General features: G+C 51.4%; 1 protein-coding gene across 2 annotated transcripts in view; it reads right to left on the reverse strand.

Annotated features, from left to right (window-relative positions):
• The window catches only part of SEPTIN8 (septin 8), a 30,946-nt gene extending 12,108 nt beyond the window's left edge, over positions 1 to 18,838 (reverse strand). Inside the window, exons 1-4 of one of the 2 annotated variants that reach the window (XM_042826144.1) lie at positions 18,746 to 18,838; positions 4,980 to 5,094; positions 2,066 to 2,261; positions 1,222 to 1,402 (exon numbers count right to left, since the gene is read on the reverse strand). In XM_042826144.1, coding sequence (XP_042682078.1) covers positions 1,222 to 1,402; positions 2,066 to 2,261; positions 4,980 to 5,094; positions 18,746 to 18,775 — 522 coding nt within the window. In that variant the 5' untranslated portion in view covers positions 18,776 to 18,838. Of the gene's footprint in view, positions 1 to 1,221; positions 1,409 to 2,065; positions 2,262 to 4,979; positions 5,095 to 18,745 lie in introns of both variants that reach the window. The other variant, XM_042826143.1, reaches the window with a different exon arrangement.
• Between the last annotated feature and the right edge of the window lie 5,173 nt (positions 18,839 to 24,011).

Consider the following 24,011-nt stretch of genomic DNA (forward strand, 5'->3'; position numbering starts at 1 on the left):
GAATTGTGCAACTGCTTTCTTCCAAACATATTTCTGGTAACATGTCATGCTGGCACAACACCAAGAGACAGAGTTTATTAAGGGAAAGTTTTCAGATTCTTGATGAAGTCAGCGTAGCAGCCCCCATGGTTACCAGCAGGCCACTGTAACGGGAAGCCAGTGCCTACTGTGGAGCAGGGCCAAGGAAAAGTAGGGCAGCTGCCCTGGGTGGTGAGGACGAGCAGCAGGGACTGCCAAGGGAGCTGTGCCCACCAGGAAAGTCCAATAGCGCTGCATGTGATCAACAGCCAGAGAAGAGCATGTTCCCTTCATACAATTCAGGGCAACCCCAGGTTACTGCAGGGTCCCAGTTGCCTCATTTGCCCTCTGCATAAGTGGATTAGCATCTGCCATCTGAGAGGGGCCACCTTGCTGCTTAATGACTGCTCTTAAAGGCAGGAAATTCTTGCAAAGATAGGAAGAGATGCTGCTGTCATTAGTGACCCTTGAAGCATCCCTGCAGCTCCCTAGAAGCCAGTTAGAACAAAAAAGTGTGCCAGAAAATTCCTCTGAGCTGCAAGAATATCACTGGTTGGCCGGTTAACCCACTGTTCCCTAAGGCAGCAATTGCTCGTGTGCAAACAAACAGCCCCCAGTCGGACCCTCTCGTGACCCACTTCTAGATTTCCTATGATCCTGTGAGTTTCTTATCATATTTACACTGTCGTAAGGCACTGTGAACGCTTATGCAGACTGCCCAGCTCTGCCAGCAGTGCAGCTCATGCACACCATTGGGCACAGACAGCGCTTCTCTTCAGCCCTCGCCTCCTCTGCACCAGCCCCTCTCTTGTGAAGTTCACTCCTTGGTTGCACTCAGTCCCTCTCCCTGCTGGCCAGTGTAGCACAGGGGGCTCTGCCACAGGAACTGCAGGATCTCAAATGATCCTCACCTGCACTCTTAAAGAAGAGCTGACAGAGATGCAGTCGATGGCTGTCATAAAAATGAACAAATCTGGATAACTCTCCACTTGCTCTTTTGTCACCTGCTGTTTTTCAGGAAAGCAGCACAAGACCTCATCAACCACCAAGGCAGACCAAGTTCTACCCAACCCCTAAAAAGTGCTCAGCTAAGGTGCAGAAGTGTCCAGCACTGGTACACAGAAGGAACAGAGCCTTCCTCATGGCAATATTAGCACAAGTATCACCCCTTCCAGAAGGGGACAACAGCCTCCAACCTTTTACCTTGCTGTCCAGCTTCTTCATTGTCACCAGGTCCAAGGACTTGAGGGAGTGCCCAGTGGGGGTGATGAAGTACAGGCAGACGTGGATCCTCGTGTCATGATAGTTGAACAGAGAACGGCGGATTTTCAGCTCCTCTTGCAAGTAATTTTCAAACTGCGTATCAATGTACTCAACTATCGGCCTGTAACTAAAACCATACCATTAGCAACCCAAAGACTGGAGATCAAAATCACACAGCTTGAAGGCTTAAGGAATTCTCCTAGATATATCATGATACTGATTAAGACCGAAGTAATTTATCCTTACAAGGGAAAAGCGTGGCCTTTACGCTCAGACCTTTTAATCCAAAGGTTTCTGGAACCTCCCGAGGCTGCGCTGCAAAGCCTAATGACAGTGGAGCATGGAAGATAACCACCTCCACAGATCACAGTGCAGAGATTGCAGGGCTGAGCCATCTGGCTGCAGCAACGCCAGATGACAAGGAGAGACCTTGGAGTCCCAGAAAGCCTCTACCTGGGGCTTGAACAAGATGTAATTACATGAGACAGGCCCAGAGAAACCAATCACAGCCAGAGCAGCTAATTCCCAACCCCGTGCTGAGGACAGCTTGTTCACTGCTCGCATTCCTCAGGAAAGACCTCATGTGACCTTTCCCATCTCTTTTTGGTTCCTTGCCCAGCTCCCCCTGCATCCAGTCCCCAAAACCAGAGGCACTGCAGGGAGCTTCTGCATTAACAGAAACGTGGGCACCACCCCTGCAGGACTGCAAGCAGGACGATGGGCAGCTTGTGTCAAAACGTCGGAGAGGAGCCTGCAAGAGCCGAGCAGATGGCACGAGACCTGCCTTTCATCTTTATTTATCTGATCCCCGAACCCAACCGCGTCCACGATGGTCAGCTTCAGGTGCACGTTGCTCTCCTGCAGGTCGTAGGTCCGTGGCCGCAAGCGAACCGCGTTCTCATAGTGGCTGGCTTCTTCGGTCTCAAACGTGGTATTGAAGAGTGTGTTCATTAGTGTGGATTTCCCAATGCCGGTCTCACCTAGGAACGAGAAGTCATCAGTTCACTGCAGCATGAATTTATCACTTCAAAGGGTATTAATTATAGAGCAGAACTAAATTATAACGTGAAAGGTTGCTACAAATTTTTTGTGGCCAGACATAATTGTCACAAAGCATCCTTGAAGGCTTCCTGCGCCAGCATGGAGCTCATCCTCCCAGCAGGGGACATTCAGCAAATAGAATATAGCAAATTCAGCAAATATAGAATGCATTTTTCCCCCTTCATCAATGCTGACTTTGCTTGGGACCTGTACCAGAGAAGCCGAGAAGAAGAGTTTTAGTACAGTGTTTTTGAGCCTTCAACTGAGATGGAGTAAAACTCAGCTGTTCCTATTGGCAAGAATGGTCTGGCTCAGGTGTTGCCAATCCCAAACACAGCAGCAGCCCAGGACATACAGTGCACTCAGTGCAGAGCAATGGGTCCTGCTGTACTGCAGAAGGGCAGGTAAGTCTGACAGAGGTTTCCTCTCACTCCCTTCTGTGGGATTTCTAACCCTAGCAGGCTTTTTAATTGCTTTCTCTGTCTCATCATTGGAGTCTCTTGAGGACTTGTCCCATTTAGAGATATATATGGAAGGAAATCAGAGTGCCTACTTCAGCGCAGAGAAACAGGCAAACAGATCTGCAGGGACCACTTGCTATCGGACTAAAAATCTCCTTCCACAGCAGAAAAAGTTGAGATGGAAGTTTTGTGATTTCTCCATGCAGCTCAACTTTGGTCTGGACGCCTTACATCAGCCTGTCCCTCTTGCACACCCCTAGTGTTGGGGTCCCACGTGCACAGTTAGTGTGTCAAAGGACTAAAGCCCATTCTGCTGTAATCTTTTTTCCCTCCATCCACGCAGCAGCTGCACCAAAACCAGCTCTGCAGCTCTCTCCTCTGAAGGCACAGCTCTGCCTTTAGCTGGCAGTGCTGGGGCTGTGCTGCTGCCTGCTCACTTTTCTGCCAGGGGAAATCTGGGCCCTGTCAGATGATAAAGTTCAGAGACAATGTGGATTGGATCACCCAGGGAAAAGCATTGCTGCACATTCAAACCAGAAGGCAGTGTACACACTGATTTTATCACACAGCCTGCAAGCCGCAGGCAGAAAAACAGCCTTTTTTGGTGGGAAGCTAGCTAAAGAAACACATCAGGGAGCAGCAGGTGGAATTCTTCCTCATTTTGAGCACAAAGGAAGCTCCACACAAGCGCTCAGTGAGATCTGCCTTGGTACATGCAGGCTGTCCAGCACAGTGCCGTTCTGCACAGACGTATCACAGACAGCACATTTCTGCTTGGTGACACCCGTGCAACAGACAACATCAGCTGAACTGGAGGAAATAACAACACAGGTATGAGAATCCATGCATACAGATAACCTGTACAGATAGCTACAGCTGTCTGGTGGAGCAGGAGGCGCTGCTGTGCTCGGAAGAGCTCCAGCTGCACAAGGAGATGTTGCAACCCAGCCCAGAGATGGTGTCTGCAACTCAGCTGGTTTCACCTCATATGACTTCTGATTACTGGAGTTTCTCCTTATAATTTCTGTTTCTCTCAAGGCTGCCCTGTTGTCCCATGATTCTTTATACCAGACCAGCCAAGGAGTTGAACAAAGAACCAAGTTTATCAGAAAACACTGTGAAAACAATACAAAAAATGCTGCATGAGCATCTGCAACACGAAAGCCAAAGCAGGACAGTGTTATTAGAGGCCTTGTTCCACAGTGAATTTTCACTATCCACTTCAGCAGAGCATGGCGCTGGAAGACTAAAGTAGGGTGTCTTCATCTTTCTAACAGCAGAAATATTTCTGCTGGGTTGAACCCCTGAGATGCACAGGGGAGTGCTTTTGGAGGCAAATGGGGATGACTGAGAAACTCAGCAGGGACGAAGAAGTTCTTGGAGAACAAGTAGAGGCCAGATGAGCAGAAGTTTCCCATCTGTAAGCCCCATTTCCAGCAGCTGTAGAAGAATACCTGGAATGCATGACAAACCCAGCTCCAGCCCAGAGTATTTGGCTCACGGCTTTCTGTGAAATGGCTTTGAAGTGCTGCTGCAGGTAAATGTATGAGACTGATCTTTTCCAGACTGACCCACAAGGGGCTCTATTTGAACTCCTCATTCACAAAACACAGCTCTATTGGCCAGGAGAGCACAGACAAATTTCCAAGGAAACAGCCCTCCATGCCCTACTTGCTCTGCAGGCAGTCCATCACTTCCACTACTTCTACTCCCTCTCTCTGGGCTTCTAGGAAGGCTCTCATCATTGGAAGCAGTTCAATTCTAGCACTCTAGCCAGCACGACCCGATAAATGACAGAAATACCAAAACTAAAAGAACAAGAGCATAATGAGGTTATTTTTAAGTCTACCCCTTGCAGCTGCTCACAGTCCTCAAGATGCACACTTCACAATCTACAAAAACTGTTCCCCCCATCCCTTTTTGCAGCTCAGAGATGATCACATTTCTGAGATTGGATTCACTCAACCCCAAGCAGGAGGGTGAGGAGGCTGGGTGCTGTCTTGTAGGGAGGGATGGAACGTTGCTTTTTTGTTGCTCTTTTTGTGGGAAATGGGCTGCTGTTCTTTCAAAGCCAGGCATCCCTGACGTGCTCAAGGTCACAGCTGGGGCTGTTTCCCAGCAGGACTCATAGGGAAACACAGTCCCAACCCCATCACCGCCCGTTCCACCCCCAACTGCTTGCAGGACTGTGCTCACCCACACAGAGGATGTTGAAGCTGAAGCCCTGCGTGACAGACTTGCTGACCAGCTGATCCGGGAGGCTGTCAAAGCCAACATGGCCCCCAAGGGAAAGGTTCCTCTTCTCTTCATTCTGGAAGGGAGAAAACAGACAGGTGAACAGAGCTGCAGAGAAGCAGTAGGTCAGAAAGCCAACAAAGAGCTGCTTCCTGGGGCACTGCAGAGCCGCTGCTCAGAGCCCAGCACTGCCACAACACCTTGCACTGCTGTGCCTCATCTCAAATCCTCTGACAGCCAACAGAAAAATGACAGACAGACATCAGCCCTAACAGGGAACCGCCTCAGACAGAGCTAAGTTACAGGCTACAAAGCAAGGAACCTCTAACATGAATTCCAACTGCGTGCAGCTGGGAGAGGTTAACCAGGGAAAACCCATTATGTGCGTTTTAGCCCTCATTTTTCCTCCTCCATTTTATTTTCTCAACTCCTCCAGCACTGAATCCAGGCAGACAAGCTCTGTGTTCTCCCCAAGCACTCGATCTGTTTCCCTTGCTATGTCACGAGCAGCGTGATTTTGTTTGCTCACGCTTCCAGCCCAGTCAGGATGAGGAACCCTCTCGCTTTACCATCTGTGACCACGCAGTTTCCACTGTTTCTCTGCAGTTCCCGTTCCTGCCTCCCCCATACACACGTTGTTCTTCCTTCTGTCTCCTCCCTCCCCCGGAGCAGGACAGAGCTGGTCACCTGTACGGGAAGTGCTGCTTAGATACAAAGGCAATAAACGTCCACGGATCGTCTGGCAGAGTCCAAGACTCCTCCGCAGCAAAGCCACAGATGGCTCACGTGCAAAGCACTACAGAACTAAACCAGTTCTGCTTTCAACATCACTGCACTGTGCTGGGCACCATGGAGCAAACCCAGCCCAAGTGACACGGGGTGGGGGGGGCTCTGGGGGTGGGTTGTGCTCCTGCTGTACAGAATGGCAGAGCAGGTCCAGAAGAGAGGAGTTGACAGAAGGTCCTTCTGTTCCTAACGGCTAATGGGAGAGTTCAGATAAGCAGAAATATTTCATCACGTTGCCAACCTTCTGCCCAACTAAATAACAGTGCCCGAACCCAGTGACCATGCCACAATCTGCAGCCTCTACAGTGCTCTTCTCCTTCCCTAAAGAAGCAAAGATACACGCATCAGGGCATGACTCATTTGCTCTCGGTTTCTTTGGTATATAGGTCTGTTTGTTCTCAGTCATCAGCACTGAGTGAAAGGTAGGGATGGAAGAAGCATCCATCCCCCACACCTCAGCCTTAGCACCCCAGCACCTTGTCCAGGATGCTGCAGAGCACCCAGAGAAGAGTCTGAACACTGAATTCAAGCAGTGACTCGATGAGCCTCGTGCATCTCTCTGCTCTGCAACACGATTTCTTTAAGACAAACAACACAAACAGCCAACAGTAAACCATGAACCTTTCAACTGCATCTCGACTCAAAGCCTCCTTCAGTGCCGCCTTTGGGAGAACAAAGCAACATTCTCCCTTTTGCAAAATGCGTCATTTATATCACAAGGACTGCTTGCAAACAGCTGAAACAGCGGCTACACCTCGCCTTCCAACTCTCTGCTGCCCACTGGATTGCCACCAGCTCACTGTGACCCAGGGACCCCTTGCGCTCCCTGGGCAGAACCACAGAGGACTGCAGTTGGGCTCCTGCAATCAGTGCTGTTTCATCCCGCTGGGATTGATGGTGCCCTCTACCCAAGCAGAGACAGCAATTGTTTCAATCCTTCCTGTGGGAGAGGCTGTGCCAATTAAGGCTCCAAGGTGGCCAATCGTTTAGGCAAATGCTAAGTGAATTAAAAAGGGCTCCACAGACACAGAAATCTCCAGGTTGTCCTTCCCTCCATTCATCTGTCAGCTTGCAGTGACAACAAAGCTCCAACCAACAGCTCTGCAGGAGGGGTGCTGACAGCACGGTGAGCCCCCAGCTTGTGGGAGAGACACCAGGCCACGCTCAGCAAGGCAGCTGCAGGAACTGGGGGCAGAAAGGGCTCTGAGATATTTCTTCCCTTTCAAGGAGACAGTCACAGAGCAGCATAAGAACCCCCAGACCCAATGGTGGTAGAGCTGGAGGTCCCTTTGGGTCTCACCCATCCTCCCAGCTCCGGCTGCTCCCAGCCCTGCTCTGCGTGGACACCCTTACACGATGCCAAACTCCAGCTGCCATCACCACAATGTGCTGACAAGCAAAAAAAAACATTCCCACAAAGTCACTGAGTTTTGTTCCTTCTTGGTTTAGATAATAAACAAGCCAAGCAAACAAAAAGCACAAAGCAGAAGCCTGGGATGGTGCTTTGGAAAGGAAATAAATGGAGCTGCGGATGGCTACAATTGGGCTCGGAGGAGGTTTCCAGGCAACAGGCAGCACCGCTGCTTGGGTTTAAAATAGGCTCCAGTGAGGAGAGGAGACACTGAAAACTCAGTCGTGCTTCAGACAGAGAGAAGATTGCATCTGTGCAGGGCTGTGCCCTCCTCTGGTCAGCCACTGGTTACAGGACAAAAATACTCTTACCCCAAACTGCTCATCATCTCCCAAAATCCCCAAGCCAACAAGCCAAACTTCAGGGACATATTTTTGTCTGTGACCTTGAAGTGCACAGTTTGCTTTTACTTCTGTAAGCAGTGATAATAACCTGGATGAGGTCCAAAACGCTGCCGATACCAAAGCACAGAAACCATTGGCTCTGTGCACAGTACGCTCAGCTCCATCCCAGCTCCCAGGCAGCCCTGCTGTTGGCACAGCAATAACTGCTGCAATGTAGTCAGTAAGAGCAGGGGAAAACAGTAATGATAATAGTAAACAAAGGTTCTCTTCATTTTATTCTTCTCGTCCAATCCATCAACTACAGGAGCTTGACAGCCTTACGAATGCAAGCAATTTCCCTGAGAAGTCCAACTCCTTTGCAGCATTTGGTACACTCATCTGTGGAGAGCAGCACCCACCGTGGCTCACTCTGCTCCTGCAGCACTCCCTTCACAACACCCAGCGAGACCCACATTCACAGCCTGGAGAGACCACTGCACTGCTGCTCACTGGGTGGGAGACCCCCCCCCCGGGCTGCCAAGAGCTGAGGGGCAGCCAAGCATCCCTGAGGCCCTGATGGTCATTTTGCACCGTGGTACTTAAGGGCTCACAATGGCTCTGAGCGTGGATTGTGAAAGCAGCCCTGACCTTGCTTCAGCAGCATCCCACCACGGGCAGCTCCGGGGGTTCTATGCAGAGCCTTTAAAGGAATGCACTCTTTGAATATCTCCTGTGCCTCGAGCTGACAGGAAGGGCTTGAAACGCTGAGAAGAGGGAATGAGCTTTATTTTGAATCTGGAATTCGGTGGGAAACAAAGGAGTCAGTGAAGGTCAGAGCAGAGCTGGATCATTTTGAAATCCAAAGTCCTTGGAACATGTTAAGCCTGCAATGGATGCTCCATCCTGCATCCATCCTGACAACACACACACAAATGGCACCTGGGGGCACTTCCATGATGGGAACAGTGGCCATCCCTGAGAGAATCGATCTCCAGCTCTGGTCCAACAACATCACAGGATCCCCTGTGATGTCACTGGACAGACAGGCAGTGGCCGTGCTTCACCAGGCACCACAGAAACCAAAAGCAAACCTCAAATCACAGCACTTGGAGCCTGCTGTACAGCACCGGGCTCACCTGGCCCTGCTGGAGGATGCATGACAGCACGCTGGCCCACTCCTGCAGCTGCACCAGGGAACTGAAAGCAGCATTTCAAACCCACATTGGCTTCCTAAGCCCATCTGCAGCACAGTGTCACAGCAGGAACAAGGCAGCTGGCCACAAACCACTTCCTTGGAAGATGTCATTTGCCCTCTTATTGCAAGGAAGATGGAAAAGGCAGTGGAGAAACACAATCAGAGAGACCGAGTTCTCTGTTTCTAAATCTGGCTCCCTATGAGAAGTCACTACAGTACCCACATGCCAATTAGAAGAAACAGGGATTAAGGAAACATGAGGAGAAGGAGCAACAACCAACGCTCCTGCAATGCTTTAAAAATAGAAAAAAACTGATCACGGCTTTCCTGCTTCCAGTCTCTTCTTGCTTCACCTCCCAATTTGCATCAGTTTCAATTTGCATCATCACATGGTCCGACGGCTGCTCCCAGGAGAAGTGGCTTCTGCCTGTGCAACCCAAGGGGATCAGCCTTCCATGCACTGCCCTTGTCCTCCTTGCTGTCACGCTGGGAGCAGAATGAACTGACCAGGACTGGAGCATAAAAGACCATTCTGACACCAATTACTTTAAAAATGAAATAAATAAATAGAGTGGTATCATTCCTCAATTGATCTTGACACGAAATGCTTTTCAGTGACACACGCTTGTATTTCTCTGCATCAGACAACGCCGGCTGCCTCGATGCAGCAGACACAGCAGCGTATGGGCAATGTGTGAACTGCTCTGTAAAACCAAGAGTGAAACCCCCAGAAAAACTGCACTGCTGCTTCTCAGCCAAACTGTGAGCAGAGTGCAGAGCCTTCAAGCTGCGACGGATGAGGTAACGCAGCACTTTCCTGTGCTGACAGTGCCTTTGTCCCTTTCCAAAGCCCAACTAAACACAGGAAAGATAAATAGCTGACATCTTCCAAGGCATCTTGGAAGACATGTTCCAAAGCAGCAAAGGCCTTTCTTCTTTCTGTAAGCAACATGGGCTGCCACAATGAGCTCCAGCCCAGGGACAGCCAGAGAGTGGCTCTCTGGGCTGCAGGCAGAGCCACAGCCATTGGGGAGGGAACGTTTCATGTCCCAGGAGCCCAGAGCCAACAGGATTTCACGTTCCTCTCTCCTCGAGCTTTTTCCATTCACATTTTACACACGTGCATACTTATCAATAAGAGGCAACAATCTCTGCACGTTATTTTCCACAATGCTTCAGTTCCCACTTCTGGGGGCTTCCGGGTTCATCAACACCTCCAGCCAAGTTGACATTTGGAACTTAAATCCTGCAGGACCCCGCAGCACGGCTCCCCTCCTGCCCAGGCACAGTCAGGCATCCCTACCCCCACCTGCCAGCTCTGCAGCACTGGAAATAGTTGTGGGCAGATGGGAGTCACGGAGCAGCATGCCAGGCACCCTGCAATTTACAATCAAATCAAAATGCAACGAGAAAGCAGTGCTAGCAGACAGATTGCAGCTCCCCGATGGGATCAGGGAGAGGAAGAGCAGGGATGCAGCAGTCAGCTCTGCAGGAGCCCACCCTGCACCCAGCACAGCTGGGGCCGCTGTAGGCACAGCACAAGGCCTTTTGTTTCCTGCTTCCTAGTCCACAATCCACAACAGGGCGTGAAACACAGGGATTTAATACAAATGCCAATGGGGTTTATGAAATGCTCTTCCCTTGTTTCCTCGGTGGAAATGCATGGAACCAGGAAATCACCCAGCTGTGACACAGGGAGCCTCAGTTACAACTAAGCTGAGGGAGGGCTGAGCGAGACGTGGCTGCTTTTCAAACCCACGTGGCTGCTGGCCCCACACACTGCCATGCTGGCACCCGGGCACTGCGGGCCCCAGCAGCGCTGCACAGCAGGGGCCAGATGGAATGCTGAGGGGCCTCCCCCAGACACACCTCACTGCAAGGTCCTGCTCAGACACTGCTGCTCTATCCCCACTGCACAAGGAAACTGAGTCACAGAGCACTTAAGCACCTGCCTCGAGACTTGTGGGCAAACAATGCCAGATGCCAAATTCAGCTGCTCTGTCCCAGCAGGCACTCCCTGGGACGTGGCCCAGTTTCTGGATCAGTGCTGACAGAGATGACAAATCAGGCTTTCTGAAGCTCTCCCTCATCTCTGGACATTCCCAACGAAAGCCACTTGACATCTGCAAGGGACCAGCAGCCAGCACACAGGCAGGACAGACTCAAGTTTTCAGGACGAAAATGTTCCTTTTGCCAAGCTCAAGGATGCTGGGTCTGGGCAGGGGGCTCAGGTAGGTCTCCTGCAGTGCTGGGGATGGAAGGAAGCAGACTTGCCACTGGGGCTGATCGCGGGAGACCTCAGCATCGCTTCAGCTAAAGTCCTTGCACAGAAATGCCATCTAATCTCGAGCAGATTTGCCGAGTGCAAGCACATACTCAAGCCTGAACATTCTCAGTTAATCTTAAGCATGTGCTTAAAATTCCAGATCCTTACTGCTTTGTAAGAAGCCATGAAGGGCTGGGGGAAGGAAAACAGAGAGAGAACTTTAAACGTGGGGTTTACGCCGATTTACTGCTTCTCTTAGAACAGCTGCCTGCTTCCCTTTCTCTGCTGCCTCTCACTGATCCATTCTGCTGGTCAGACAGGATGCAGCTCAGACAGCGTGAGCTGTGTCTTTGCAGGGAAGGCAGAAGTGTTTTCCTTGCTGTGGCACGACAGCCCTATGAGCTGTTGATTGCAACACTGTAATGCCCAGCACTCCAGCAATGGCTGGGAGAACCCCAGCAGCCCTCACTTCTACCTCTTTTCCATCACACTGCATGCTGGACCACACCTGAGCCACCCCTCCCTGGATGCAGCATTGCAGCTGGACACCTCCAGCTGCTGCAGGCTTCCCACTGCATGCTCCCAGCCCACGCTGCAATCTCCCCCAATGAAAACCTCACACTGGGAAAAAAAACAACAACAACACAACCAACAGTTGCCAGCCCCCCTTTAAACAGCTCTGCAAAGAATGCCAAGAATGTTCCCAGACACTCCAGTCTTTATTCACACTCCTCCCAGCTGTGCTCCAGGCAGGCAAAACTTTGCAGGAGAAGCAGTGATGGAGTCACCAAGATGTGTCAAACAGAAATGAAAGCTGCTCAGCATCATGGAGACAGAAGACAGAAAACTGAGCTTCTCCCCTTCAGGGCTGAAGGTTACGTTGCCTGAAGTGATGCTTCTCCCACAAACAAAAAACAACAGCAAAGCACAACGGGTGCTTCACAGCACTCCCTGTGCCCCCGCAGCTCCCAGGGAAGCAGGCAAGCTCTGCACAGCACTGGGCAGGCAACTGCCTTCTGCTCAGTGCAGCAGCCAACAGCTGAGCTGCAGCACAGCCTCACAGCCTTCCTTGCTCTGAGAGGTAAAATAAGAATCCCACACATCTCTAACAGAACCAAACGAGCTGGCACGGGCCTAAAGCATCACTCTGCTGACTTCCAGAGCTGAGTCTGAAGGGAGCACAGCGCTTCTCATCTTCCTTACACAACACACACTAAGATGATACATTCCCAACCTGTGAATGCAACATCAGTTTTAATTTTCTGCAAACAAACAGACTGCTTCTGCCTCTAACCTCGCTCAGAGCTTTTCGTGCTAAAAACAAAATTCCACATGTTTCCTTTTCATAATCTGTTGTTTCATCATTTCCCTAAGACTGCTGAGAAGTCTTACTAATTAATTGCAAGGTCTTTCTTAATTGAGAGAGGATTAACACGTGTTTCGTCCCTATCACGTAAGTCCTGGATGGGAGTTTACAACAAAGCAAAACAGGATTTGCCGGGCATTATGCACACAATGTTTTGCAAACATGAACACAGCCTGGAGAAGGAGGAAAGTTGGTTACAACAGTGACGACTGTGGGACCAAAAATGAGAGACATTTCCTCCGAAATGACCTTAAAGGATGAGAAAGTTCAGCTTTTCAGCAGCCTGAGAATTCCATCCCCCAAGAGCTATTCAAAACCAAGAAAGCGGAGTCCAGAACACAAACACAGCTTTCCCTTCACTCTGTTTACAAAGAACCCCATGGCAGACAAACAAGCACACACCAACCCCCCCAGCCCGCTCCTTCCCAAGGTTATTCACCCACAATGTGCTCAGCCTTCCAATGCAATGGAACTGCTCAACCAAGGCCAGCAGAACACTGAGCTCACCCCTTATCTAGCACAGGACTTTCCCATGCTCACCCCAGGCAGCAGATGCACTCTCAGCTCCCACTTGCCCATCTGTGCCCTCCCCTCCTTCTGACCACGAGGAGAGGACATCCTCATTGATCCCAGCTGGGCACATGCAGACAGACATGGGACAACACCAAGAAACGGAGCCTACCTGTAAGGAGTGGCACAGGAAGGGTTGGGGCTGTTAAAAAGATGTGTTCGCAAGGAAAGAAAGATCTGGATCCCCACCATGTCATTACCCAGCCATGCTGGATATCGGCCACCAAAACTATTTGTTTTAGTTACCACTTAAAATAAACATGTTGAATTCCCACATACGTTTCCAGAACGTATTGCCCAATTACAATAAAAACGATTCCTTATATTGTTAGACAAGGGAACAGGGATGTTCTAGTGGGAACCCAAGAGTTCTGGGCATCGCTGCATTCTTTTTTCCGGCTGCCTGGAAACCATCCCACAGCATCTCCACAAACAGCCCTCTCCACACCTGGACAGGGCTCTTTGTGGTACTGCCTGGATGAGAAGTCTCACAAATATGGTCATCACCATAACGAGCTGACTGCTAGATACCCCATTAACATGCCTCCAGAAGGCATCAGAGCATATTAGCACAGAATGCCTTTAATTGGAAGACTCAACAACGGAAAAATAAAATTAAATGTATAGCAAAGGATAACCTGAAAGGACTCTTCAGTGTCTCTGAAACGATGGCACAAACCCATACGCACCACCGCAGGCCAGAACAGATAGACAAGGACAGAGCTCCTGGGAGGCCCAGCTCCGGCAGCCCTTCCTTGGGCAATGCTCTTACCATGACAGAGCTGAATGACAGCTCCAAATCAGATTAGGATCCAAGGCCCAGAGCAGCTCGCTGTGAACAGGGTATGGACAAGGGATCACAGACATCCCTCCGACCCAAGCAGCTCTGAGCCTGCAGCAATGCACGCTGCTTAGCACAGCACAGCCAGGCAGTGCTGGGTGCCAGTGCACAGTGGTTTGATTTCCAGCCCTTTGCACCAGCCCCCAGCTCTAGGCATGCCCATGCAGCCCGCTGCAGGCAGCAGATCTCCTCCTGTAGAGCTCCAGGCCACGTGGAAGCCAAGGGCTGCATCCTGCCCCTGGTTACAGCAGGAACCAGCCGGAATGCTCCTTGCCTGGGGAGAGCTCTGCAGACATTCCCCACGTGTTTCCCTGCACACGTCATGCAGAGGTGGCACGGGCTCAACACAGCACCTCATGCTCCAGGAGGATGAAAAAGCCCAAAGAGCTCAGCAGAAATGCAGCATGGGCTGCAGCCCCGCAGCTTCCTGCCATCATCTGGTTTTGAAACCGCACCAGGAAGAACAGCTTTCCATTTCTGGCCCTGAGGCAGGGTGCTCCATGGGAACCTCTCTCCAGCTGTTTGACATCTCTGGAATTTCATGTGTGTGGGAGACGGATGCTTTCTGGCTTCACAAAGGAATCTGGACATCTAAATGCAGTGGTGCCTCCAAAGCCCCGACCCCACGTTCTGCCCGCAGGCTGGAGGTGATGACTGGGGATGAAGCACACAGTTCTCCCTGCCACAGCCCTCTGGATGCTGTCACACCATTTCAGAGCACTGACCCTCAGCCTGAATCCACCTATGCATACAGAGGTGCCACACTGGAGGTGAGGCTCTGGGAGGAAGCCTGAGCTGGCCAGGACTGAGGAAAAGCCTTGGACTTAGGAATTCTTCTCACTTCAGCTGCTGAATGGAGCTCTCCTAACCATCCACTGCCTTCAATACCTGAATGTCAAGTTTCAGGTATAAACCCAGAGCTCATGGCATGCATACATGTGGAGAAGGTGAGGAACAGGCAGGCTTTGTGTGTGTGCACACAGCCCCCACAATCAAAACTAAGCATGGGACGGGGCAACACTATTTCTAAAGACTGCAACTAATCCAAAACAAGCAGGGCACCCCTCCTGCCCACAGCCCCAACGTTGCCAGGACACATTCCACATACACACCTCCACCTGCACCCCTCCCGTTGCCTCCCCCTCATTGCACAACCCAGGAGAGGCCGATTCAGCATCATGCCATTTCTTCCCCTCCCAACCTCTGAGCCAGAGGAGCACAAGGAGGAGGGAGACGAGCACAGCAGTGGCTCCTGCAGACATCTGAGGGCACCGCATGGGCAAGGACAGCGGGGGCACCCGGAGATGGGGCTGCGCCTCTCACCGCAGCTGGTGACAGCCCCGGCATTCTCCTACAGAAGACAGCATTTAGGGAGCTTTTGGCCTTCCAGCAACACTGGGGACGGGCTGACAGCTGCCACCACAGCATTGACAATGAGTCCTGATGCTGCTCCGGCCTCCTGAAAGAGTTATTCTTCAGGCTTCATTTGTTTTGCCGACGCAGAGGGCACGCTCGGCTCCAGCATTTGCCAGCTCACGTCCTTCCACCCACCGCCTCGGCGCTCGCTGTGATTACGAGCGGGTAAGAGCAGCTCTGGAGCTCCCACGCAGAACAACGTGTTGCATCTCTTTTGCAAGAGGAAGAGATGCTCTGGATTCGCCAACAGCACCGCAGTGGGGTAGGAAAACATACAAAAATCTTTTCCTGGGCAACGTTTGTTCCCAGCACATACATTCCAAATAAGTGTTTAACTGCAGCGCACTGTGGTCGGGTTAATTGGTCCTGTGGTTGAAACAGTCAGAGCTGGCTTCCTGCATGAGGACAGGCAATCTTCCCCAGGAGGGACTGCAGGAAAAGAGAGGCAGCTACCGATCTGCCTGCTGCCATGGAACAGCACTTCCCACCCTCCTTCCCAAAGCAGCAGAATGGCTGCCAGGGCACAGAGGGACAGGGGCTGCTCCCACTGCGCTGCTTCCTGGGGCACATCGTTAGCAGCCCGGAGAAAAATCTGTCGCTTCTGTTCAGCGCTGCATGGGGGAACACCTGAATGACTTCTTCCAAATGGGAGCTCATCATAAAGCTAAAAAAAAAAAAAGCACACACCTACAAAACACAACCCAGGAAGTTTAACCCTGGAACTTCCAAATAGTGGCTCTGAATGGGCAAATAACAAGGTGGAGGGAAGGAGGGATGTCCGAGTCCAAGCAAACCCCGATTTCCATTGTAATTGAGTGATGGAAACATCTTCCTCAAGCATTTGATTGTAAGCCTATGTTTAGGATCAGCCATCACATGGCCTCTGGCAACCGCACAGCCATAGCCAAGGCACACAGAGCTGTCCTCAGCCCACCCTTCCATGGGCAAAGGCACGTAATGCTGGCCATCACATGAGGAGCTTTCAGCCATGCAGGCAATCAAGGAAGAAAACACGAGGTTCCAGAAAACAGCAGCAGCAATGCATGAAGTTTATCACAACCCAAGCAGCTACGGCAGGGACAGGCACAGCGCAGAGGTTCCCAGTGGTTTTTCTGATAAAACCTTCTAAGCAGCACCCTGTGCACACATCCAGAACTCTCTTCACTAAGCGCCGATCTCCGCAGAGCCCTTCCCCACACACAGAGCCACAGTGGGCACACAAAGCAATCAGCTGTGACACTTGCACAACTTACAGTGTAATGCTCAATCCTTATTCTCAGTCCAAAGTGAAGGCTGAACGCATCTGCCCCTCCTCACATACACACAGCTCAGTCTCAAGCTCAAGGAACAGCCTTTGAACCTCCATGAGATGCTTCATTCAGTCCTGAGAGAGACAGCATCCCAGGAGGCTGAAGGGTTTTGCTTGAAAAGACAGAACTAACAACATTTGGTGGTTGCAAAAGCACCACTAAAGCAAAGCTGTCTACCAGCCTAGGTCTCACATCTCATCCCATTTACTCTCCCACGCATCTCCAGTTGCTTTTCCCTCATTTCTCTTTCCAGATTTGCCAGCTTCCTACAAGGCTTCTGGATCTCCCTGGTGCATTTCAAGCACATTCTGCCTTCTGCTCTCCAAACCTTTGCTAACACTGCCAGCGTCCTCTCCAGCACCGCCGCACGTGGCAGTGAATGGTCCTGAATGGGGAAGCTCTGATGAAGAAGCATTTCACAACTGACCCAAACTGCCATACACAGAGCCCAGATTACATAAAGTCATTAGTTTCTGCTCAAAGTGAGCTGTTAGTGAATCTGAGTGTGGCTGAGATGCCACCCCCAGCTACTCATCAGCTTTCTTTCTGCTCAGCACCATGCCTGCAGCTCAGGTCCCCAGCAAGGCAGTGGTGTGGCACATTCCCAGGGCAGCCCAGCCAACCTCTCACAAACACAGCATTGACAAAAACAAAGGCACGACATTCACAGAAACAAAGGTTGACTTGAGCAAGGCTGGTGTGATCCTGCTGCTCAGAGCCCAGCTTCCTTTCATTTATTTTGTTGGGCATTTCCAACAGCAGCACCTCAAGGGAGCTGTATTGTGCTGGGGGCAGAGGTGCTTGGCAGGACTGTGCAAGGGGAGTTTTCTGAACACATTATCCCAACTAAGGAGTTTGGATAGGAGGTCAATGTTCAATGTTCCAGGAGGTCAATGTCAGCTGGACAGTTAAAAATAGCCTCACCAACCCAAAAAGTGGGATAACTGTTAAAAAAGCCTCTGGAGGAGGTTTTGACACACATTATTTCCCCCCGCAGATACAAACAGCTGGTGAAAACAAATATCATCACTTCTTCTTGGCAGTAGCAAACCATTCCCATTCAAAATTACACTCAGGAAACTGAGGCACGGCGCCACAGAGTGACACCCAGAAAGCTCTGAGGACCACTGAACAAACGAGTGGAACATCTCCACCGGGAGGTGCCCACGGTTCTGCTGGGGGAGCAGCAGCAGAGGCAGAGCGGGCACTGAGGATGGAGGGAGCAGAGCGAGCAGGGCAGCACTCAGCCCTGCATCAGACTGAGAGGAGATGCTGCTCAGCCAGCGCGCTGTACCACAGCCCCGGACCAACGAGCCCAAAGGCAAAGAGCAGCCGAGGAACCCACGGGCTGCAGGACCCCCCCAGCCCATCTCTGCCCCCGTACACCATCAGAAGATTTCCCACTAATGGAGCTGGGCGCTGAATTCACGCTGCAGTTCAGCCATCCCACTCTGCTCCAGTGGGAGCCAAAAGCACTTAGGAACTTTTATTTAAGACAAAAAAAAAAAAGCGACAGCACATGGATGTAAGCACACCGAGCACCGAAGTACCCGCACCGAAGACACCTAAATTAAATTGGCTCGCACCCAGGCTCGGCAGCATTTAGGGCTCTGTAACACCTAAGAAAAGCCGAGCAGCACCAGCTGGCACAGCGAGGCGGCCTTACGGGTATTTATACATCGAACCAACGCAGTCCCGCTTCGCTGCTCCGCGCTTTGCCTCCGGGGCTCCGCACCAACCGCCCGCCCGGAGCTCAGCAGCATTCCCCGCTTAGAAAGGAGCCCACAGCGCGCTGTACGCGGCGCGAGTTTCGGGTCAGCTCCGCTCCTGCAAATTCAATTCCGAGATGGAAACTTCGGGGCCGGGAGGAACGCAGCAGTCGGAGGCTGCTGGCAAGCAGCAGCCACAGAGGGAAGGGCGGCAGGGCCGAGCCCGGGCAGCACGCCGGCGATCCGGGAACCGCCGCCGCTCCCTCTGATTTAGCAGCATCACGCTCAGCAGTCCTCTCTTCGGAGCTCCGCTATTTCGTGCTGGAAAGAGGTTTTTATAGCTACAAGCCCTCAAGAGGCGCCACCGGGCTGCGGAGCTCGCACAGCCCTCCCGCAGCAAGCACAGCCCCGCACAGCCCGCCGTGCCGATGCGGGCAGCCCGCGTCCCACTGCCGTTACACAACGCCGGGCAGCGCTCCTCGCCCCGCCGGCGCCAGGAGCCGCCCGCAGCCCCCAACCCGCCCCGCTCCTCACCGAGAAGCGCTCCAGGTCGGTGGCGGCCATGGCCGGAGCTGAGCGCGGCGCGGGGCTCTGCCCGCCCCGAGTGGCTGCGGCTGAATGGATCCAATATGGCCACTTCCTGGAAACTCCCCTCCGCCGGCACCGGTCGAGGGGCGGGGAGGGGCGGGAGCGGCCGCCGTGCCGTCACGGTCGCCTCTCGGGGGCGGCCGCTGCGCTCAGGGCCGGGGGTGCCCCGCGCTGCCGCCTGCGGGAGGTCCGGGCGGTGCGTGCCGTTCCGCTCCGCTGGGGGCGCCGCCCGGAGCTACGAGAGCTCGGCTGTTACCGCAGCGATGGTCCGCGTGCCGTCGGGCCCCTGCGCTGCAACGACAGCGGACGCGAACCTCAGCGACGGCGGGTTGCGTGATCTCTGGGCTTGTTTCGCTGCCCGCTGCTTACTGAAGTTGGGGAGTGCTCCCTTCCGGCACCTCTGCGGCGCTCCGCCAGCTGTTAGCTCAGAGCGGAGATTTGCTTGCTTTGTGGTGCCCTCTGCTGCAGCGTTTCTACCGAGAGGAGCTGCTCAGAGCCACCGGCTCGCCACACCAGTCACACCGCTGGTCGCCACACCGGACCTGCGTCCCCGTCGTGCGGCACGCCTCAGCTTTCTCCGCTCTTTACATCAGTTTAGCCCCGATGTCCTCGTTTTTCCCTCCCCATCCTTTGTTGGAGCAGTCTGTGCCTCCAAATGGAACCTGAGCCTGGGCAAAGAGTGCAAAAGCACGCTGAGGTCCCCAGGCAGGTCAGCTCTGCTGACAACTTGCTACGCATGGGGGTCAGTGAAAAGCTGCTGTCTGAACAAAAAGGCAGCGGTTCCTGTGAGCACAGCGGGAATCCTTTCAGTGCCTTTGGACACACGCTCAGACCTCTTTTCTAAGCATTCTTTACCAACCTCAGCCCTAACTGGTGCTGCTCAGATGTGAGGAGGAACAAATAGCCAGAGTGACAGCCTGGGAGGAAGAGGAAGGCATGCTCTGCGGCACGGGAGAAAGTGGGAGGTGAAGGCATGCAGCCACCTCCCAAGGAACAGACCCGGCAGAGCTTACCTTGGGGTGGTTCTGTCTGCAGGACTCATTGTTATCAACTCAGGTGGTCCCACACCACCACAGCTTGAGCTCCAGCATCCTGCACAAAGAAAGGCCTCAAGTAGAGTCATTACCTAGTTGTGATGATGTAATTATAAAGCTCCAGTTATTAGGAAAGAATGAACAACCTTGTTTCGCCTTTTAAAAAGGTTTGCCACGTTTCAACCTCTTGATAAGAGAAAGCAAAGGGGAGACAGCCACTATGTCAGTTCCTTTATATTCATCATCCATGAAAGCACAGCCCTTGGAGTGCCCTAAAGCACATTCAAAGACCTCAAGCAACCAAATTAAAGCAGAACTTATACTTCATTATAACACTCTATGATCTGCGCTCCATATTAACTTCCATCTTCTCCCTTGCCAGCTATTTGTTGATCTTTCCAAAGGTCTCTTGCTCCCACCACAGTATAAATAAATGAGCCTGCACTGTGCTGGCAGGCACGGGGTTGCTGCATTACAGCAGTGCAAGATGGTGAGTTACACCCCAGCGTGTTCCCAACTCACCCCAGCTCTCCTGAGGACCCACCTGAATCACACTGCAGGAGCTCTGCATTGCACTGTTCGTCCCAGGAGGTGGCTGTGCTGTCCTGGAGGAGTAAAACAGGATATGAAAATGAAGCACAGATTAATGAATGGAGGAGGCAAAGGTCATCAAGTGCTCGTGCTCAGAGGACTGGAGATCAGGAAGCAGGTTGTATTTGCCATTGAAGCAATTTCAAGGCATTTTCTGAGGAGCTGTTATTCAAGTTGTCTGCTTTTTGAAATATGCTCAATCCAGTGCAGTTAAGAGGAGCTTTCCTGAGTGAAGTACCCACAGCTGAATGAGTTCTGATAGTCCGTGCATTTGTGCTGGCTGAAGACAGGTTGCAAAAGCATTGTATTCCTCTACAAAGGGTGTTGCTGACCACCATCCATTGATTTATTTTCTCTCGACTCCAAAAATAACAAAAAAGAGAAGATAAAAAAAAGTATCTTGCAGTCACAAACAGCTCTTGGTTTGTGCTGCCTTGTGCTGGAGCTGCCAAGGGTAGCAAAGCTGCTCTCTTAGGCCTGCCAGAGATGTTCATCCAGAACAGGCGCTCACACAGCAGTCCTGTTGCTGATCCTGAAGGTTCTGCAGTTCTCCCTGAACCCAAATCTGGATTTTCTGGTCTTCAGATGCAAGTAGAACTGCTTGTATAGAGACAGAGATTAATTTTTAAGCCTTCTCTGTATGTCACAGAGAAGCAAAGATGAACAGCATTGATGTTTAATAACTACTCCTTTTTTCTTTTCTGTTACAAGCAATATTTGCAGTCCTGATTTAAGACAACACAGCGTTCTTGCTTGACACTTGCTTAAATCCCATTATGCCAGGTGCATTGAGTGCCATTCATTAAGAGCCCTTTTCCCTGACCATGCAGCACAGGACATTGCAGGAGGCTCACACAGGCTGATCCCCAACAGCTGCTGGGATCCCTGAGCCTCAGGTCAGATGCAAAAATCCACGGCATAAAGGAAATTCCACCACATGAAGGAGATTCCAAGGCACTGCAGCAGTGCTGATGCTTGGCTCTGGCTTTCAGCTGTGCTGTGAGAATCCTTGGTCCTCCAATCCAGGTGGTGCAGATAAACACAACCCTCTCACATTCTGCAATGCAGGCCAGAGGAAGCAGCTTGTTGGTAACTGTTTCATGCAGTGCTTCCCCCTGGGTAGCTTTGCAAATCAAATGGTTTGGGGTAGTTTTTAGCAGCACAACCACCAAGAACCTCATTCGTATGGGACTTAGAAGGCTTTCCTACAGAAGTGCCGTCATCTTCCTGAGCCTGAAGAAGGGTCAGTGGGAGTTGTAGTCCATTTCCTGACTGGTCCCAGCAGTGTGGCTGGGATGGCTGGAAACAGACCCCAGATTTTCCTGCTTCTTTGCACTGAAGGGCAGCATTCCCACACTGCACCTCTGCCTGGTTTGCATCGCTCTGCTGGAATGACAGTGCAGTTGCTTCTGGCAGAACCCACCAAATTTATGGGCACCACCTGAAAAATGGGATGTTTGGGGCAGGTCATGCCACCATCTGTGTGGAATAAACAATGTTTTATAACCACAAACTCTGAGACGTGAATAGCTGCATCTGAATGGCTGAGATCCTGGTGTTACAGCTGAACCTTGCTGCCTTTTATCTGCAAACAGCCTTCGCCCCCACCACTCCCCAGACTTTCGCTCACTTGTTTATCCATTGAAGGTTACTGCATTTCTCCAGAGAACAAAGGAGGAGCTGTTTCCCCCTCACAGTGCATGCTCTTCGTTTACATGAAAATATCAACAGTGAAACTGAAAAATGGTGAGCGCTGTCATTCTGCTTCTTCTGACTTCATTTCAGGGAAAGTCAGCTCTCCTGGAGGTAGAAATGCCATTGGGAGCCAGCACAGCCAAAGCTCGCCTTCCTGCAAAGCAGCAGAGCCACATCCAACTGCAGCTGCCCCACACATCCCCCCTTCCTTCCTCCTTTGCTTCCCCCATAGCACTTCACCTTCCTGGTGGGAAGGAGCAGGACCTGAGATGCTGTCTCCTTCAGTTCTGAAGTGCCACGGACATTCCTTTGCTGCCATGCAGTGCTTTATCTCCCAGTTTACTTCCTGGGTTTGTGTGGTGTGAATACTTGCAGCCACGAGGCCATTGCCCTCCTCACCTGAGGGGGTGGCAGACTCAGCCTCAAATGAATCGTGGGTTTCTGTACACTGCTTTTGTCCCAGCCAGTAAATCAGAAACATCAAGACATGTAGCAGTTGGCTTGAAATCTCCTGAAAGCAGCCCACAGAGATCCCTAAATAGCCTCACACAAAATATTTGCTTTATAGGTTTTTGGTGGCATAAAAGAAGCAGCAGAACTTCTCATGGTTTTTAAGGCTGGCAGTTCCAGATGATGGGTAAGCAATGCCCACAGTGCTCTGGGCTCATTTATTATCTATATTAATTACATTCATTCAAACAGCTTAACTTCTGCTGTAAGTTAAGGAAATGCTTTATTAAAAAAGCCTATCCTTCAGAACTGTTTTCTCCCCCCTCCTTCTTGCTCACTGTCAGGTATGAACTCTACTCCCAGTGCACAGCTGAAGGTTTGCAATGCCAGCATCAGGGACTGCTGAGATTCTTTTATGCCTGCAAGAGATTCAAGTAAGAAAGAAAGATTAACGTTGAAATCAAGCCATAGCAATTCATTTTGGGATGCTTGGTCATTATTAGTTCTCTGCAGTAGGCAAGACAGATCTGCAGGGATGCCATAAGCTGGAAAGTGTTGCTAATACAGTGAAACCCCCCACACGAGCAGCTCCCTCAGCAGAGAGCTACTGCACAGCCACGTCTAAAGGCAGTAATGAGAGGTGTGCGATGCCCACAGAAGCACTGAATTGCTCTGAGCAGCATAAGGACGGCGTGCCATTGTGTGACAGAACACTAAAAGCAGCACAACGATTTTGAGGAGCTGGCACTGAGCCAGCTTGTGAGCAAGAGATAAAAAAGCTCTTTGGAGATCTGCGCAAGGATGGAGCCGGGAGGGGAAAGGCTGCCAAGGGAAGGACTGAGCAATCCCTTCCACCACCACAGATGGGTGCGGAGAGGCAGGAAGGAGAGAGGTGCGCTGCACGGAGGCTGCTGCACCTTGAGCCGCCTTCAAAATGGAGATTTGGGCACAGGCTGAGATTCCATTTCAGTCGTACTCTAAGGCAGGGAGAACAAAAGCCTGTTTTCTGTTTTTCTCATCCATCCTCATGCAGAGAGCTACTTTCGTCTGTCTTTGTGCCGCGCTGACTCTGCTTGCTTTGTGTTCTCTCTCTTGCTGTTTTCCTAGACAAACTGTTCAGTCACTCAGGAATTGATTCACTGATCTCAATTGCAACACTCAGCAGAGGAGAAAACAAGTTTGTGGCTGAGCGTTGTCCCTGCAGCAGGGCTCCAGCCCTCCTCCTCCTCCTGGGGAAAGGCGTTTCTCTGAGGCTTCTTTTCTTCTGTAGAGCTGAGAACAATAATTACATTAAGAGAAGTGCTTAAGCAGAAGTAATTGATATGGCAGCACAGTCAGACAGTTCTCTGTATGAAAAGAGAACACCTCTCCTCTGTCAGATGCACACAAATAGGCGCAGGCATACTGCGAAGGTTTCATCAGTGATACAGTTACGTGTGTTG

The sequence above is a fragment of the Centrocercus urophasianus genome, unplaced genomic scaffold (genome assembly GCF_019232065.1).
Source record: "Centrocercus urophasianus isolate 14NV4802_14NV808 unplaced genomic scaffold, USGS_Curo_1.0 seq_26, whole genome shotgun sequence".
Classification (NCBI taxonomy): Eukaryota; Metazoa; Chordata; class Aves; order Galliformes; family Phasianidae; genus Centrocercus; species Centrocercus urophasianus.